The sequence below is a fragment of the Amblyomma americanum genome, chromosome 5 (assembly GCF_052857255.1).
Source record: "Amblyomma americanum isolate KBUSLIRL-KWMA chromosome 5, ASM5285725v1, whole genome shotgun sequence".
In the NCBI taxonomy this organism is placed as follows: Eukaryota; Metazoa; Arthropoda; class Arachnida; order Ixodida; family Ixodidae; genus Amblyomma; species Amblyomma americanum.
Window position 1 is genome coordinate 39,102,760 of NC_135501.1, and position 17,964 is coordinate 39,120,723.

The following is a 17,964-nucleotide window of genomic DNA, read 5'->3' on the forward strand; positions in this document are numbered from 1 at the left end:
CAAAAACGGCCTGATGATTAAATTTATGAAGGTGTCCTATCAGTGGAAATTATTCGTATTACAGTTAGCTGCTCTAAATGTATCCTTAGTCCTTCACTACGGCGTTCCTAATAGCCCATTTGTCGGTGCTGGGAGTTCAACCTCGGATACTAATACGGTAAGCACCCTCAAAAAAATTTTGTTCCGTCCACAAAAATGTATAGCTTCATGATTTGTAAATTTTAGCGTGATAATAAGGATAATAAACGAATGGCGTTTAAGGGATCTCAAATGGGTTGAAGTGATTTTAAAGGCTTATCAGTCGCAGCGAGAGAGATGTCGGTGTTGCGATTTTATTGCATATCTAACAAATAGAAAATAAAACACTAGTTGTACTTTTCCAACGCTACCTTTTCGCTACGGCAGCGTAACGGTGATAGTTTCTAATTGGGCTTGTTGGAGTGACAGCTGTGCTTTAAGCTGCGAACAGCGCTGCACCGACGATGGCGATGCTTTGCCTGCTGGCGACTCGAACATTGGCCGAAAGACGGCCCCGTTCAACCAAGGCCCCACGCTGCCGGCCCTGGGAACTGTCGTGAAATAATAAACTCTCTTTGTACAGGGAAGCCGTGTGTGTCAGCCGTTCTCCCTTTATCACTGTGATGTCATGATAAGGAAAAAAACACAGGGAAGAACCAGGAAAATGTTTATAAGAGTGTGTCGAGATAAGAACGGTAATCGTCGCCTCATGCGTATATGTTGTTTTTAGTAAAATTTTTTATGCGATAGGCAAATGTGTCACGACAAGGAAATAACACGCAGTTTTGCAGTGCCCTTTCTCTTACTCTTATATTGGTCCCTCTCTGTGTATGCGCTAGTCAATATGTTTCACAGTTGCAAGAAACGGTGTAGTTTTCTTTTTTTAAAAAATTAATGCCTTACACTAGGGGGAAGAAATCAAGCTTGCGTTTTCTCAAAATTGCTATTTTTGGATTCCTGCAAAACTTAAAATAAAACTGAATGAAACCTCAGTATTTTCTCACTGACTGTATATAAACTTTCCTGTTAAAAGGAATGCAAGTATATTTTTGGCTCTTATAAATTTGTAGAAAAAATTGCAAACAGTGCTGAAAAAGAAAGCAATCCCAATAATGGTAGATTTCGAAAATGATGGGAGAAAAAGATTGAGAAACTTAGGCTGAAATTTTGTCTCAGCATTGATCCGTTCTTTTTGGAATTGCCGAACAAATTTTGAACTTTTAGAAATGACAGAGGATTTTAATTAGGTGTTTAAATAATCTACAATTTGATTAAAGGCGGTGATTTAAAAAAAAGCTCCCGATTTTGTTTTAAATTTTTCTTAAACACCGTCCAGCCGCCGCGGTGGCTGAGTGGTTATGGCGCTCGGCTGCTGTCCCGAAAGACGCGGGTTCGATCCCGGCCGCGGCGGTCGAATTTCGATGGAGGCGAAATTCTAGAGGCCCGTGTACTGTGCGATGTCAGTGCACGTTAAGGAACCCCAGGTGGTCGAAATTTCCGGAGCCCTTCACTACGGCGTCTCTCATAGCCTGAGTCGCTTTGGGACGTTAAACCCCATTAAAATAAAATGAAAATTAAACACCGTCCGAGTACCTTGTAATTTTTGACAAAGAAAAAGTGACGTATCATATTGCATTAAACTATAAAAGTAAACTACCAAAATAGACAATATTTCCTTCATTTACCATCACTCGTTATTGTGTGTTATTGTTATGGTGTGTTTTTCTCTCAGTCTCACCTTTATTCCTTCCCTTACGGCCCGGTTAAGGTGTCCTTCGGGATGTGAGATAGATACTGCGGCGTTTCCTTTAATAATAATAATTGGTTTTGGGGGGAAAGGAAATGGCGCAGTATCTGTCTCATATATCGTTGGACACCTGAACCACGCCGTAAGGGAAGGGATAAAGGAGGGAGTGAAAGAAGAATGGGAGAATGAGGTGCGGTAGTGGAGGGCTCCGGAATAATTTCGACCACCTGGGGATCTTTAACGTGCACTGATATCGCACAGCACACGGGCGCCTTACCGTTTTTCCTCCATAAAAACGCAGCCGCCGCGGTCGGGTTCGAATCCGGGAACTCCGGATCAGTAGTCGAGCGCCCTAACCACTGAGCCACCACGGCGGGCGCGTTTCCTTTCCCGAAAACCAATTTAATAAAGACAAAAATGCGACAAGTAATATTACACTTGGTGATATTCGCTGTCTAAACCTGACAAAAAAAACCAGCGTGTCAAAAACGGAAACTAGGCCAGCTCTAATAGCAAGGCCCTGGTTGTACTCAGCCCTTGTTCATCGAACAGATGGAAGAAGGAAGAGCGCCCCCTCTGAAAGAGGATGGTAAATGTTATCTGCATGCAAGGCTTTTTAATGTTTATTTCTTTAAGCAATCTGTCAACCATAATGTTGCTTTCTAAAAACGCGCCAATTTTCTTTAAAAACAAATTTAATCCTGCCCTTCTAACCTTAAGTCAATGTCCCAGTTTTGAAACACTCGTCTTCTAATCTGTATTTGATAACTTTTGCGGCCAATATATTGTCTCATACAGAACCAACGCTATTGCGCCGCCTCCTAGCGCAACACGCAGGTGCATATAAGTAATTACATCCTTACTGCCAATGAGCAATTGCTCCCTTATTTTAGCCTTACACGTATGCGTGGTTTAGGGAAATAACGTGGCACATTATTCCTTCCGGAAAGACTACATTGGCATCACATTCTATATTCCAATGCACAGTTTACAACAGACCTACCTTGCACTGCAATACACCTCGAACTGGACCCACCGAACCGCCCCCCCCCCCTCCCTTCCTCCCCCTGTGAAACCCACTATGATATCTAGTTTGGACCATCTACCGCAAAATTGAAGCTGATCCCCGCTGGAGCATGTGAGCCCCCATAACTGCCAAGGGTGCACGGAATGGCCACCCGGAGCAATTTATTTACAGCTGGGTGCAGTCCCAGTTGGTTGCATCAGCTATGCGTCATCGTCGCCAGCGCTGAAGGGCGAGGGAAAGAACAGCGGCAAATGAGCAGCAACAGTTGTTGGCGGCCCCGTCACGCCGGGGGCACGTGCCGTGTGGCGCCGCCACGGAAACACGCGTCCTTCCTGGCCCGGCGTGCGACGCGGCGTCCGGCCGGGGCGGTGCATCGCTTCCCGCCGCCCTGCGGCCGACAGGTGCGTCCACAGTCGCTCGAACGCAGGCTCTCCGCTGCGTCGAGCGTGCAGCAGTTTCGCTCCCCAGCAGGGTTCTTTCATTCCGGGCCAGCTGTGAGTGGCTTGGAGGAGAGAGGGCGGTGGCTGCCCCTTTCCTCGACGCTGCTCTGTTATCGGCCCTAATGATCCCCGCAATCCAGGAGCACATGCCGAGGCTGGACTACGGACCCGCTTGTGGCCATTCGCATGACGTCAGTGTGACTCTGCGTGCGCGTGTGCTCGCGTGTTTCCATCGTCGGTATGCCTTCCAGCTCAGTAGAAGCGCCTAGTTGAAAATACCAGCCTCGAAAGCAAGCTCGGCAGCCACGCTTTTTGGACGCACGTGTCGATTTGAAACGAGTGCTTCCGAGAGAAGAGTGTGCTCTCGCATTCCACCTGTGATAGTTGCCGCCCGTTCCGTCCGGATCATCAGCGAAAACCAGGTTTCCGACAGTCGACCGTGAGCCGACCGTACCGCAACAGGCGCTCTGCAAAAGCATTCACCCTTGCGCGTCGCTTGTGTGCCGGAAATACCTTGCATTCAGTTGTTTAGGCCTGTTGCGCTAGTGCGCATCGACTGCTCAGCTTTCGCATCGGTGTGCGTCGTTCAGTACGTCGAACGGGATCTCGTCACCGCCGCGCAAACAAACCCGTCTGATCGCGCCGAGTGTTGCCGGGGCTGCCTGCACGATGGAGGCCGTTTCTGTTCTGTGGCATTGACCGTCCGCGCGGAATCATTCGTGCTGTCGTTGAAGGGTCACACCTGCACCGAGACGTCTACCTGCATCATGGCATCGCCCCAACAGTGCACAATGGCGTGCGAGCAGCTGCACTGCTTCAGAAGAAGCCGTGAACCTGTAAGGAATCTTACTTCTATTCCCGTCCTTTAGCACCCCGACTTTCGAAATTTGAAGTCGCCGCGGTTGCTCAGTGATTACGGCGCTCGACTGCTTACCTGAAAGATGTGGGTTCGATCCCGGCCACGGCGGTCATGTTTCGATGGAGGCGGAATGCTAGACGCCCGTGTACTGCGCGACGTCAGTGCACGCGGTTGAAATTATCCGGAGCCCTCCAGTACGGTGTCTCTCATAGCCCGAGTCACTTTGGTGCCTAAAACCCTGCAAACCAAGCAACAAACGAGTTTCATAATCTGCGGTAAGGAACAACGGGAACGAAAGGTCTGTGCCAGTTTAAGAAAAATATTAGTAGTAGCGCAGTTCTGAAGTGGTTAAAGCATTGTCTGATACCTTATTAGTTCAGCTCGCATGGGGTTTTTAAGTGGTCTTGGATGACAAGAGGAACTGTGTTAAAGGTGGGGCTGCTTAGAAAAAGCTGCAGTTCAAGAAAAGAAGGTCTAGTTCCCCCGGCGGACGACGCGCACTTTGATGGCAGGGGAATGCGATCAGTCTACTGACCTGAATACATTTATTTCGTGCTGGTCGTTCATCTTCCATAGATCAGTAGCAGTATTGGGACGAGGCAGTATTCAGGCCGCGATTTTAATTGCCTGTGCTGACTAGTCCTCAGCATGAAACACTTGCAACCCCTTTTCTCTCCGCATTCCCCGATTCTCCAACGTGAAAAAAGTTTCGATAGTTCCAAGCGAAACTTGACGGGCCCTAATAAGGCTTAAAGAAATGCCAGTTCGTATGTTATGTTTGAAACGTACGCACTACTTAGGGTACAATACAGAAGGGATAGAAGGACACGCAACACAAGCGCAAATTTACAACTGTTTATTAATCTTTGATGGCACATTTTTATACATAGAGGGTATCACGGCCAGAGGCAATGTCATGCATGGAAGCAAGCAGTTTCAACTTGCTTTTTTGCTGGCTGCTTTAGTGCGATCGTTTCAAATGAGCTTTTCGTCAGTGCGATTTATGGACCGCTTACACGTGCTCTTTCATCGGGAGCCAAAAGCGCTTCCCAAATATCTCTTTGCAAATCTCTCTCTTGATCAAACAGCGGGCCGCTTTTTCGCATTACCCATCATGAAAAATGCGAGCAGGGCGTGAAAGGGAGAGAGATTATATAGAGACACTGCGGAAGTGTTTTTGACTGCAGATGAAGGCACGCGTGTAAGCGATCCATGAATGGCGCTCACGAAAAGCTCAACTGAAATTATCGCACTGCAGAGAGGTGAGGAAATGGGCAAGGTGAAACTGCTGCGCTTGCATGCATGACATTGCTTGCGGTCGTGATACATCTGTGTGTATAAAATTGTGTCATCGAATAGTGATAAACAGTTGTTACTTTGCGCTTGTGATGTGCGTCCTTGGGTCCATTTCGTGTATTGTATACTAAGCATCGCGTGCGTTTCAAACATTACTAGAGCTTTGGGTCCTTGGTACTTCAGTTTTGTTTGGGTTCAAATGTGATGGTTGAAGGAATTATGCATAACGGCCCCTTTTTTTATTCCATTGCTACAATCCTGCTGCATTGAAGAAGGGATTTTCTGCAACGGCATGCGACAAGAAAGGCCGTTTGTCGTGTCATTGCTTGCGCTGTGAGCCCTGAACTGCGTCGCGGGGAGCACTTTGATAGGTGTTGTTTTGCGTTGCTATGTGCGGCACGTGTTCATTCGAGATTGGCACACAGTCTCAATTTCGAAATTCGCTAGCATTCGCTTGACGAGCACTGTGCCGTCTACTGGCTGCAGTATTCGTCCCTTATTGAGATGGGGGTTCGTAGCGGGTAGAATCGTTCGATTCATCGTAGCAAGTGGCTGAGCTCGTGCTAATGCATTGCAATTCATGGCATGTTCGTTTTTGAACTTGGATTCTTTTTGTTGTAGTTGCGAATTGTACTAGAGGAAAATAATATACAGTCAGACGTTCCTGTCCGAGAATTCTAACCTGTAAATATAGATAAGACTTTTTGTATTTTGTAAATAGTGTAGAAAGCTCTCTCCTGTCCTCTCTCTTTCCTTATACGATCCTTTCCCTTTCATCTCCACCAGCTGCCGCTCGGGTGCTTAAGATATTAGATAGCAATTGCCGCAGCCGGCAACATTCTCTTCCTTCACTTTTTTTCTTTATTTTTAAATAACCCCCTACTACTACTATTACTACTACTACTACTACTAGTAAATATAAATAGTACGGAATCTTTTGATACTTCTGTTTCACACTAGCTAGAATTTTGTGCTAGTCGATGGGACACAGCGAAGAGACAGAGCACGGGAGAGACAGGAAACAGTGAGAGAAGCGGACTGTGCCTTGTTTCTCTTACGCTGTATATGTTCGCTATAAATAGCACCCTTGAAGTGTGTAAACCCTATCAGCGGAAGTAGACGAAGGCACAACAGAACTACCATCCGTATCAAATTGTCTAATACTAATAATACTAGATTATCAGAAAAGCAGAATCTCTTCTTAAAGTCAAAACTAATGATGGCAAACAGCTCGCTTTATTCTCAGCACTCACTGTCCCGAACTCGTTACCCAGGATCATTAAATCATCCCGTACCAAAGCATCATTCCATAAAAACTTGAAAAAGTATGCACTTTTTAATTATCCTCAATTATCATGCAAATGAACCGTCTATTTATTGTGTACTGCTTTTATTGCTTGACTTTTTTATAGTATTGTGTCCTGCTGTTCGCCGTTCTTCTGAGTGCCTGTAAAATTCATCATGCTTAACCAAACTTTTGTTTTTATTATTAATTCCCACTATACCTGTTTTCTCCTTATGTAGTTGTTACCTGCCATATTTTTATCTGCTTCATATATACTATTAATAACAGGAGGTCCTTCTCTCAGTTTGTGCCTTGGAGCCTCCTTCTGTACCAATTAATAATTATGCGGCCCATACCTGCGCCTTTTTTCTATGAACCTGAACCTGCACGACAGCACCACGCTATCGCCGCAGCTGATCACGACTCGTGTTAAACCGCAACAAGCTCTCGCGCTTTGCATTGCACATCGCCGTCTTCATGCACTTCTATCTGTGACGTGAACCGATCAGATGAGCTTAACCTCGATCAGAGCTCAACCCAAGTCTAGTATCGTCGCCATACGTGCCAACGATCCAGCAAACCAAAACCATGAGCCAACCAGGCTATACACATGCTTTCGCACGTCTCCACTGGTTAACTACGTTAAAACCCCTGCCATTTCAAGCACGTCGAAGAGCTTGTTTTCGCGAAATGAAGGCGCGCTTTGAGCCCTTAATCCTGAAACTAAGATCGCCTGAGTGGGAACGTGTGTAACCTGGATTGGGGGAAAAGCCTGTTTCTGCGGTGATAATTCCAGATAAATTATTATTTCTTGACAGTAACTAAGGCATGCAAAGAAGGACGTAACCGCTTAAAGTAAATATCTCTCGGTTTTTGTGTAGAATAGGCGGGCTGTATGGAATTTCTGCGGGAATACGGTGGCCGCCGCTGGCAAAGGACAGGATTAATTGGAGAGACATGGGAGAGGCTGTTGCCTGCAGTGGGTGTAGTCAGGCTGATGATGATGACGATGATGACTGAATTTTGATTTCTGGAGAACGCATATTCAATGGTTCATGCGCAGGTGTAGACTTAGGCGACAACACGTGTCGGGAAGACGCATATTGCGTGGTGCGCAATACACGCGTTTAGAATAGGCACATGAGTGAGTGTAAAGGGAAGCTTTTATCTGCACGCGGAAGTTTTGACGTGAACTTCATTTTTCTTTTAGTCGGGATGACCCTCACACCATTCCTGCATATATGCCTGTAAATCACTGCAGTTCTGCAGTTACCTGCAATCCCTGCTTAGATTTGTAAGATACATTTTTAAGGTTCTCCGGTTTAGTGGAATTTTTATTTACTTACGGTATTTACTTATGGTATTATGGTATTACGGTTGGTTGCTCAACGTATGTGGGTGTGATATGTCGCAAACTTTGTGCTTTCAGCAAAGCGACCGAGCCAGCATGGAACTGTTGTTCGTTGATGACGACCTCGAGGACTGCGACCTCAGCTGCTCTCTGTACGAGAGTCCCCTACGGAGTCCGCTGGACGCCTGCGAGACACCTGAAAGTGCGATGAGGTCACTGCCTCATCATTCTTCACGTCTGGAGTCACTGTCCTTGAAGGCTTCGGCGTCGCTGCCTACATTTCTTCTAACACCCAGCCCTCTCGATGCTCTGAACGTCCCAAAGAAAGATGTGTTCGTAAGTACGCCATTACTTCTACATTAAAAAAAAGAAAAAATAACCGGGCTTTGCGGTGGCAGCACCACCTACTACTTGCTAGGAAAGGGGTACAAACGCACATGCATAAATTAGTTTAAACCAACTCATTTCCGAACCCGGTGCCGCCTCTACTACCTGGGTAAGTACACTACCCAGTATAAGCTAAGTAAAGCCAGAGCTCATCTCAATCACATCCTCTCGGAATGCCCTCTGGCGCCCTCTGAGGGAAGAAGCTTGAGGTCTTTAGACCAATGGGAGACCTTGCTCAGCTCCGATGCGCAGAATAAACTGAAGACCGTCCGACTGGCCAGAGCTGTCGCTAGGGTCCCATTGCATGGACTCCTGGCTGTCATCTATGTGGGAAGAGTAAAACCTTCCCAACACCTTTGGGATAAATAAAGTTTTGCAATCCAATTAGGAGACGGACAATGGGAGACTGAAGGGAAATCGAAACGAGAGCACGTGGACTGTAGCAACAAGCAATTCAGCATTTAGCTGTCTCATCTGTTACTGGGCTCTTAGAAATAAGAATTGGCGTTAGCGGCTGTGAATAACTAAACAGTACAGTAATTTGCACATTACCAAGAGCCGCGTTGTTGCATCAAGAAAGCGATGTTGCTTTTAACAAAGAAAAATGTAGAAGTTTGGGAGGAAAATGAAAGGCGCCAAAACTGTTGTACTTTCTGTGGGCTCCTAAACCGTGTCGTGAGTAGAGAGAGGGATGTGGGAAAAGGGGATTGATTAATTCTGTAAAAGGAATCAGGCACACAGACCTAGAAGTGGATGACTTGCTCTTAAACACCTAGGGTTCTGTAACCTACACCGGCATCGCCCAGTATACGGCTGATCCTGCATCTGCCTCCACCGAAGTGCGGCCGCCGCTGTAGCAATTCCTCCGCCGACTTCGTGCTCAGTTGTACAACGCCACGATCATTCAGCCACCGTTGGCAAGGGCGACGCATGATGCAGTAAATATTATCACTATGAAGTCGCAGAAACTTGCGAGAAGGTTGCGCAATTCGCAAGAGCGGGGTTTGTAAAGCCAAAAGCAGATAAGGCGGACAAGAAAGAGCTGTTATTTCATATATACACAGAATAGCACATAATCTGAAAAATGTGGCTGAACGTGCTGAAGTTACCTTTGTATTAGCTGCGCCTTACAAACTGACCGGGCTCTGCCGCGCCATTAGCGACCGTCTTGAGAAGGTGGTAAACTTTAGCCCATTAAAACGCCAGACCTCACACAGGTCAAGGCTTGTGGACTGTGCCGGCGCAGTTGTATATGAGCTTCCACCGTGATACGAGTATATGGGCCGAACCGGCCGACGCAATAACATTCGTCTACTTGAACTACTGAATTCACTCTCGGCTTCAAGCTATTCCCATCTCAATGATCATTGCCGCGATGGCGGGAAAGAAGACCAGAAAAAGTAGAAGTGCCGCCTTTTGATTACCAACACAAAGATTTTGTTCCGCCACCTATGTAAAACTACAAGAGAAATAATGGAAGCATATTTCATCGTAAAGAAACCGCTACATTGTGTAAGCCAGCGTTTTTTATTCGTTTCTTGATAATTCATGATGATGACTTGGGGGAGAAAGGGGAGGGATGGAGTGAACGGCTCCAATTTTGACGGGGGTTCATAACGTGGCAGACGAGTTGGTAATGTTAATATCTAGAAAGTGCGGTGTGCAAGTGTGCAAAATTGTGAGTCACATGAGGTGGGCTGGATGGATGTCGTATGCACAATGCACGCCCGCAGGATCGCAGGGATGGAACCTTGTAGCGACGTAGAGGCTTTATACTTCGGCAGGTGTGGGGCAACATAGACACCAGTTTATGTTTCCGGGTGTGTCTTGTATATTCGAGGGTTCCAAAAGCGCTTGCTTGAGTGGACTGGGCTCGATGTCAACAACAGCCCTGATGTTCTCAAGATCGATACAGTGATCAAAGTTCTCGGAATGCTCCGCGATTGAACTGCGACCTAAGTAAAAGTAAAGGACGCTGCTCCTGTCCTGGTGACGCCTTTATGAAGATTTCTTTTTTTTCTGCCCATACAACTGGCATAACAGAGAGCACAATGGGTAGTATAGACTGCAACGGGCAGTCGTCCCTGTGATGCATGGTGTTTCGTCTGTGGAGCGAAGTGCGCGAGGGTTCCCGACGGTTTATGACGTCCTTAGCTTCAACTCGTGAAAGCGGCGTGAAAGCGCTTCATTGATGCCTTAAGGAATGGGAATGCGGATTGATTTGTTATTTTAGGTATTCTCTTGCCCTTTAAACTTGCTATTAAGCCTTCGGACCAAACAGCAGACAGGTTTTCGTGTAGCCGGTGGGAGAGATTTTTTGGCAACGTAAACCTGTGCGGGTTTACAAGGCAAACGCTACCTTGCACATTAAGCTACCTAGGAAGAGTTTTTCTTCAAAATGTGGCCGGTCGAGGAATCGAAACGAAGTCATATTATACTGGAATGGCAAACAAATACATTCATGTTTCGGTTGAAAAAACCGTAATGACGAAAATTGCCCCGTATCACCTAGTAACTCGGTGCGCTAATCGTATTTCAAATAAAAAGTGGAGCACACTTTTAAAGAAAAGGTCGTAATACTCACTAATGAAAATGTAGTTACAGTTCACAAGTTACAATGTAGTTACAGTTAGTTTACAGTATTGTCTAGGTTCTTAGTAGCGGCAGATAGTGAAGTTTTGTTAGTATCAATTACTAGTGTTCGTGAACTAGCCGGATCAGAGAAACCTCTAGTTGCTAGCACTAGCTTTTAACTAAAAACAGATACTAACTACCGCCGAAACAGCCTAGGTGCCAGAGCGAGCCTGAGTTAGTTTCTGTTACTAGCCGTTTTTACAGCTTCCTGTTACCTGAAAATTTCATCACGTGGTTATATGGTAGGTCTATATAATGCACAGGAGGCATTTAATGTAACACCTTATGTAACACCCCCAATCCCGAGGGCCTTTAAGGGAATCAAGTGAAGTGAAGTGAAGTGAATGGAAACTTGCATTGCAAAAGCAATGTACTAGACAAGCTTTACACGTAAGTTAAGTTGCTGTGTAGTGCATACACTGCATCACAATACATAGGAAAAGAGACACCGGCACTAAGAAGTCGCTTTTAGGCATTTATTGCTCAAAAATGGCTTTAATAATCGTCGTCCTCTCTATAGCCATAATCACGTGCATAACCAGTGGCGTGGGCGCTGCAATCTGTCAAAAAAATAGATGCAGTACCTATAACCCACAATATCACGCCGGAGCAGTGGGTGGTTGCGCTGTCCAGCTTTGGCTTGCTGAACGGGCTAGCCGGGCAGCAAAGGCGGCAGGAGTCCCGGGATGAAGACCCAACCACGGGAGCTGCAAGACTTTTAGAGCTCATAAAGCCTAGTCTCTCTCTCTCTCTCTCAATGCAGAAAAACTATCCAAAGGAAGAGTGTGATCTTCTTTTGCGCAGAGTAGTCGGGTTTGGGTGACCAGTAAACATCGTTTAAAGTAGTACCGGTTGTTATGACATCAGCGTCATCGGCGTTCAGATCCACGAAGGTGGCGTAAATGTTTTTGGACCCGTATATGCTTAAACCTTCGAATTAAGAGCAGACTAGACAAGCTTAAATACAGTAGGCATAAAAATGCCGTTAATTGAGATCAACAAAGAAGAAAATGAGCCAACAATACGAACTCCTTACCGGCCCTTTTAGAAATGCGGGTCGCTTTTTTACTAGAGATGGTAGCATTCGCAATATGCCATCTGAGAAAGTGTCTGTAGGTGGACGAAACATAATTGATTGGCACAGCACAATAAGCACCACATTTATAATATTTGCCACGCTAATTAACAAATGGAATTCGATAAAATTAAAGAACGAGCCCTGGACCACTTACGTTTTTCTGCCTGCCCTTATATTTCCGCGAGTGTCTCTTCCAGCTCTCGTAGAAATCATTTTGCAGACCAATGAAGCTTATAGAGGTAGCGGTACAGTCATTGTCCAAAATATAAAGCCCAAGCGGTTTGCTTCCAAGCCGTGTAGCGGGGCTCTTAAGCATATTTGACAGTCCTAAGCTTGGCAAGGGCTTTATTTCAAAATATAGCAACAACACAGCTACCATTGTCCTCCATAAAGTCAGCAAGCGCCTTCTGCGGTCGCACCGAGTTACAAGCGCCTTGGCTGAGCATATGTCAAGTGGAAATGAAGAGTAGCGGCGGTTAGATTACAGCCTATAGTAGGACACAACTTAAAAAAAAAAACAGCAGTTGTTAACACTGAGCCACGGTGCGCGGCGTACTGTATTACTCCGCTAGCCAGTCACAAAAGTGAACGAAATCAGCTTTTCAATATTTGACTTTATTAAACAAGCCAGGTATCATAATTCTAGAGCTTATAACTTTTTTCTCATGGTTTGTTTCTTGTTTAGGTGACAAGAGAAGTTTTAAAAACGGCCTACATTTTTGTCGTGGAGGAATTCTGTGCGCCGGTCCTGAATGTGGGCGGAGCTTCACTGCAGACTTAAGTTGTATCCGACTATAGCGTTCATTTTGTATTCCCTTTTCTCGACCTCTCAGTGTTGATGAGGGATGTCCGCCAGACCTGTGCGCTCTTTTTTTTTCGTTCCCTGATGGCGGTAGCACGGAGCCTGTTCCCAAGCAGCACAAGTAATTGGCCAAACATTGGAGCCGTATTGACAAAGCCCGGCCCTACAAAGGACCAGGATGGGACCATCCTGTTGCAATATTGGACCGATGACCTATGCTGCTTGGGTTAGAGGATGATGCCCCGGGCCTCCAAGGGCCACAGCAGGCCGGTCCCCCATGCAGGTGCCCTGTGCCGCTCGATATATGCAGGCGATTAAGAATCCCCGTTTATTCCTGCTGGCGTATTGCACCGGGCACTGTTCGGCGGTAGCCGCTGACGACGACCACGACCACTATAGATTCCTCGCCTCGCTGTCCGTTGGCGTCCACAATATTTTCTAGGGTCGTTTGGCACGTCAAAGACGCATAGTTACGACAGCTATTTCTCTGCTATGTGTAGTGTGGCAGACGGGGCTAAGAGGTATACCAAGAGTTTTTATCTTACAGGAAGAATCTGCACCGGGCACATTGAAGCTATATAGATATTGATATATCCGAAAGCCGTCGGCTCTCACGACGAAAATTCTGGCGTGTTGCGATCAGCCGTTCGGGCTGCTCAGTCGCTTAAAGGGAAGGTGCGCATACCACATACATTGTCGGGAATACTGTAAAGCTGATGAATAGTAATAGTATAACTTATTAAGAACAAAAACAGAGTGGTTATGGTTTCGTTTATCACGTATACATTACTATATTTAGTTTACTTGCTAAGCGACCTCTCAAAAGATATTTTTCACATAATAAACATTTGCAATCAACAAGGGCTGCCATGCGTATAAAGCTCTTAATAAGTCACTCGCAGTTATTGACAACCAATTGAACCGTATTCGAAACCAAGCCGTCCGGACAAAGGAGCCATCTTTTTATAACGGTTTGCAACCCCACCACCTTGCCAGGTAGTTACATTGCCACCCCTGTCGTTGTATACATTTAGTAGCCAGTTACTGATGGTCTAAGGGAGGTTCGTAGTTATTGCTGAGGTTACTAAGACTTCATTGCTTTTTTTAGTGTTCAGATCCTGCCAGTGAGCCAAATGAACTCTTGTGAGCCTACTTTCCTCGATTGAACCTCACAGCTTGGACTGTTCCGAGCCTGGTTTCATTTACTCCCTATCCGGCGCTACTTTAGGATAGACTGTATAGGATATGAAGAGATCGGCGGAAGATCTGTTATTAAGGCCACAGTAACGAAGGGAGCATTAACCCTGTTACCAAGGGTGCAAGGATGCTCCTCTGCTGCAATGAACATTACAGTGTTTATTGGCGCCAGTTGGTATTTCTGTCCTAAAATCATTCATACGAGCGAAATGGCAGATACGGACAAGAAGTAAGAGGACTCTCTGCTGCCTTGTTGTTTTCGGTCCTGTCTATTTGGCTAGTAATATTTAAATTAAGATACGAAAGTGAAGTACAAGAAAGTGTAGATGCCACAAATACTACCAATTTTACACTTCCGCTGCCTATAGGGGAACAAGAAGAAATAAAGGCTGTCAGGACAGCGCGTTGAAGCCTGCTATTTGGATTTAACTCCTTGTCTTGGTGTAGCGCAGCGCGGTATACATGATTGCACAGCAGGAGTGTCTAACTGTTATTGTGCTAAATTCGTACCATAAGCAAGTTTAAGGAATATTTTCTCGAAGAGAGCTTGAATTACTACAGTAAAATATTGCTTTTTGAAGAAAGCTGTGTCTAATCGGCAGTTTACATCGAAAAGCCAAATCGAGAGTTTACATGCTCATACGTACCAAATTATTCTCATAAGAGTTCATTGCATGGTGGTGTAGAGTTGGTGTAACTTAATGTGAATCATATCATATAAATGTTATAATAGCGCTGTACGGTTTATGCAGATAAGAATATTCCGTGTTTTTTCTCAGTTCCTGCTTAGGTGGATTTCGCTCATTTCGAAAAAAACTTCTCCTTAAAAGTCTTTTATTAGAGAAACTATATTAGTTTGCTGTAATGTTTGTGTCGATCACGTTTTACCATATGAACAGTGCACATATGAGCTACTAAAAAGTGAGCGAGACGTTATTAGTTTTAGTCGACGTTTATTAAGTTTCACTGACTATATTTTCCTTCGGTGAAGCGGAAGCACAGTTTCGATATTCATTTTGTGAAATTTTTAAGATTGGGTGTTACTACTACATCAGAACGCAAATGTGATATCAGCACAACCCGGTAACCTAGACAGTTTATACAGGAGTAAATGTTTTGCCTTCTGGGGTTTTTTAAAACGTGTTCCAGTGGTCCGCGGCTGCCTCCGCGCTTGTTGCGAAATGCTAGGATGCTTGCATTTGTGTAAGCTATAGACAAGAAAGTGGCTTGTTGGCGATTGGTCACATTTGTGTTTTCCAAATCCGAGTCCAGCCCGTTCGAGGAACTTGACGCCTCTAGTGACGCCATGCGGATAGAAGAGAAGACGAAGAACTGCTCAAATTTTGTCGTAATCTCCCATGGAAATTTCCTTGTTTATTCCACTACGCCTTGACGAATCCCCCGCGTGTGTGTGTATATATTTATTGAGGCAAAGAAGAAGAAATTCCAACATCGAGGTTCCATCATCATTACCGAGGTTGACGCATCAGAGCTCCTCTCAGTCCTGGCAATGTTGCATCCTGCAGCTCCTGGACAAGATGGTGTCACTGCTGGTATGATTGAAATTTTAGCCCAGGATTTTACAAGCGACCTCTTAGAAATGGACAATGCTTCATCGGAAAATGCATGGATTCCAAGCATTTGGAAGACAGCTAAAATTATTTTATTGATGAAAGATGCAGGAAAAGGATACATATTAGATAATATTCGGCGAATTGCACTGACTTAAATTTAGTCAAATTAATAGAAAGAATAGCGGACCGACGCCTCACAAAACATGTTCATGACGTCAACACTCGGCTCAACCCAGATTGGCTTTCGTCGCGGATGCTCTATATGGTCCGCGCATATGGATATAGAGAGCAGAATTCGGCTTTCGCTACGCAGAAGGGAAGTTTCAGCTTTGGTGACTCTTGATGTAGCAAAGGACTATGACAGTGTAGAACATACTATACTGGTTTGTGGTTTATGGGGGATTTAACGTCCCAAAGCGACTCAGGCTATGAGGGACGCCGTAGTGAAGGGCTCCGGAAATTTCCACCACCTGGGGTTCTTTTACGTGCACTAACATCGCACAGCACACGGGCCTCTAGAATTTCGCCTCCATCGAAATTCGACCGCCACAGCCGGGATCGAACCCGCGTCTTTCGGGCCGGCAGCCGAGCGCCATAACTACTCAGCCACCGCGGCGGCTACATACTATACTACTTAACAGACTTGCTCAGTTACATCTTCCAACCTACATTTATGCGTGGATATATAAATTTTTGAAGGACAGGTTCTTTTACTGCACAAAGGGAACCCTATGTTCTAATACATATTATCAATGAAGAGGTGTGCCGCAAGGAGCGGTGCTATCGCCACTGCTTTTTAATGTTCTGGTTAGTGGCATCCCCACTCGTCCTGATATAAGAGTTTTTGTGTATGCAGATGACATAGCTTTTCTTTTCTCGGCTAGGGATATCCATTCCCTTTACCAGATTCTGCAGGTATATTTGGATGCTCTTGGGGTATGGTTGCAAGGTGTTAATTTAACCCTCAATGTTGACAAATGCGGTGTTTTGGTATATCCTCCAGACTCGCCTTTGCACATTTCATTAGTCCATCGCTCTAACCAGATTCCACCAGTGGAATCCGTTAAGTATCTAGGTGTTACTTATCACCCAGCATTAGAATGGAGCCTTCATATAAGGAGCAATGTGTTTAAAGGAGAACGCGCTCTAGGCCGGCTGACAAGAATCGCCAATAAAAAGTTTGGGATGCGCCGCGACACATTGTTGTTACTATATAAAGCCTATGTAAGACCTATACTTGAATTTGGTTGCATTCTTTTCTCTCGTAGTGCAAACTACAAGATTCAACCCTTAGTCTTACTGGAAAGGCGCGCTCGACGTCTCTGTTCTGGTCTCCCAAAATCAGTTTCAGACGCCCTGCTTTATCTGGAAACCCGTATCCCTGACCTAAGTTCCCGCTTTCAAATACTCACGGTGCGAACTTTCCTCAGGTCGTTGGACCCGGTGACTGATGTCAGTACTCCTATCTTTATGTTTCAGCAGGCCTTATTCTTTTCTCATGATTGGCCACGGTATCAAATGCCACAAATTATGTTAACTCAGAACCTTTTAACACCAATTGGTGTTGATCTCAGTTGCTTGCAGTGGGTTGTTGACACGCCGGCAGCAGTGGAATTTCATTTTGACCACATCTTTCCATCTCATGCGAAACACATGCCGGCAAACATTTTAAATGGCCTTCTGTCTGATCACATACAGGAATACCCCTATCATACGGTGCTTCCGACCAATGCCTCCGTCAGCTGCCAAAAACCTGTGAGTTGGCATCTTTTCACAGGATTTAGCCTTGAGCTATTCTGTCCGCACCCCTGATTGTATTCCTATATTTTTTGCAGAATTTTTGGCTCTTAAATTGGCCCTGCAGAAAATTCCCCGTCATGTGTCTCACATTATTATTATCGCTGATTGTTTGTCAGTTTGTCTCCCTTGAAACATTACAAAGAGATTCTCTGAGGCGTTTCCTGCGATTTTTTGTTCCATGCAATTTGAAGGAGGTCCGTTTTGTCTAGGTCTCTGGCTATGCAGGTATTCATTCAGTTGAGGTGGCTGATTACTTAGCAAGTTCGGATCATGGCGGGTCGATGACACATCCTGTCCCGAATTTCAGCCTCCAGGTGATTTCAACGTTTCAGCGGTTCCAACATTATCAGCCAGGTTACGTGATTCTTTACTAAATACCACTGATTATCAGCACTTAGCATGTCATTGGAACGTCCGTTCGTGTAAAACCAGGCTGTGTGATGTATCAATGACGCGGTTGCGGTGCAGG

General features: G+C 45.4%; 1 protein-coding gene across 4 annotated transcripts in view; it reads left to right on the forward strand.

Moving 5' to 3' along the window:
• Nucleotides 1-3,134: 3,134 nt before the first annotated feature.
• The window catches only part of LOC144132393 (uncharacterized), an 82,512-nt gene continuing 67,682 nt past the window's right edge, over nt 3,135-17,964 (forward strand). For all 4 annotated transcript variants that reach the window (XM_077664769.1, XM_077664773.1, XM_077664770.1 and 1 more), the window contains exons 1-2: nt 3,135-4,068; nt 8,102-8,359. In XM_077664769.1, coding sequence (XP_077520895.1) covers nt 4,000-4,068; nt 8,102-8,359 — 327 coding nt within the window. In that variant the 5' untranslated portion in view covers nt 3,135-3,999. The remainder of the gene's footprint in view (nt 4,069-8,101; nt 8,360-17,964) is intronic.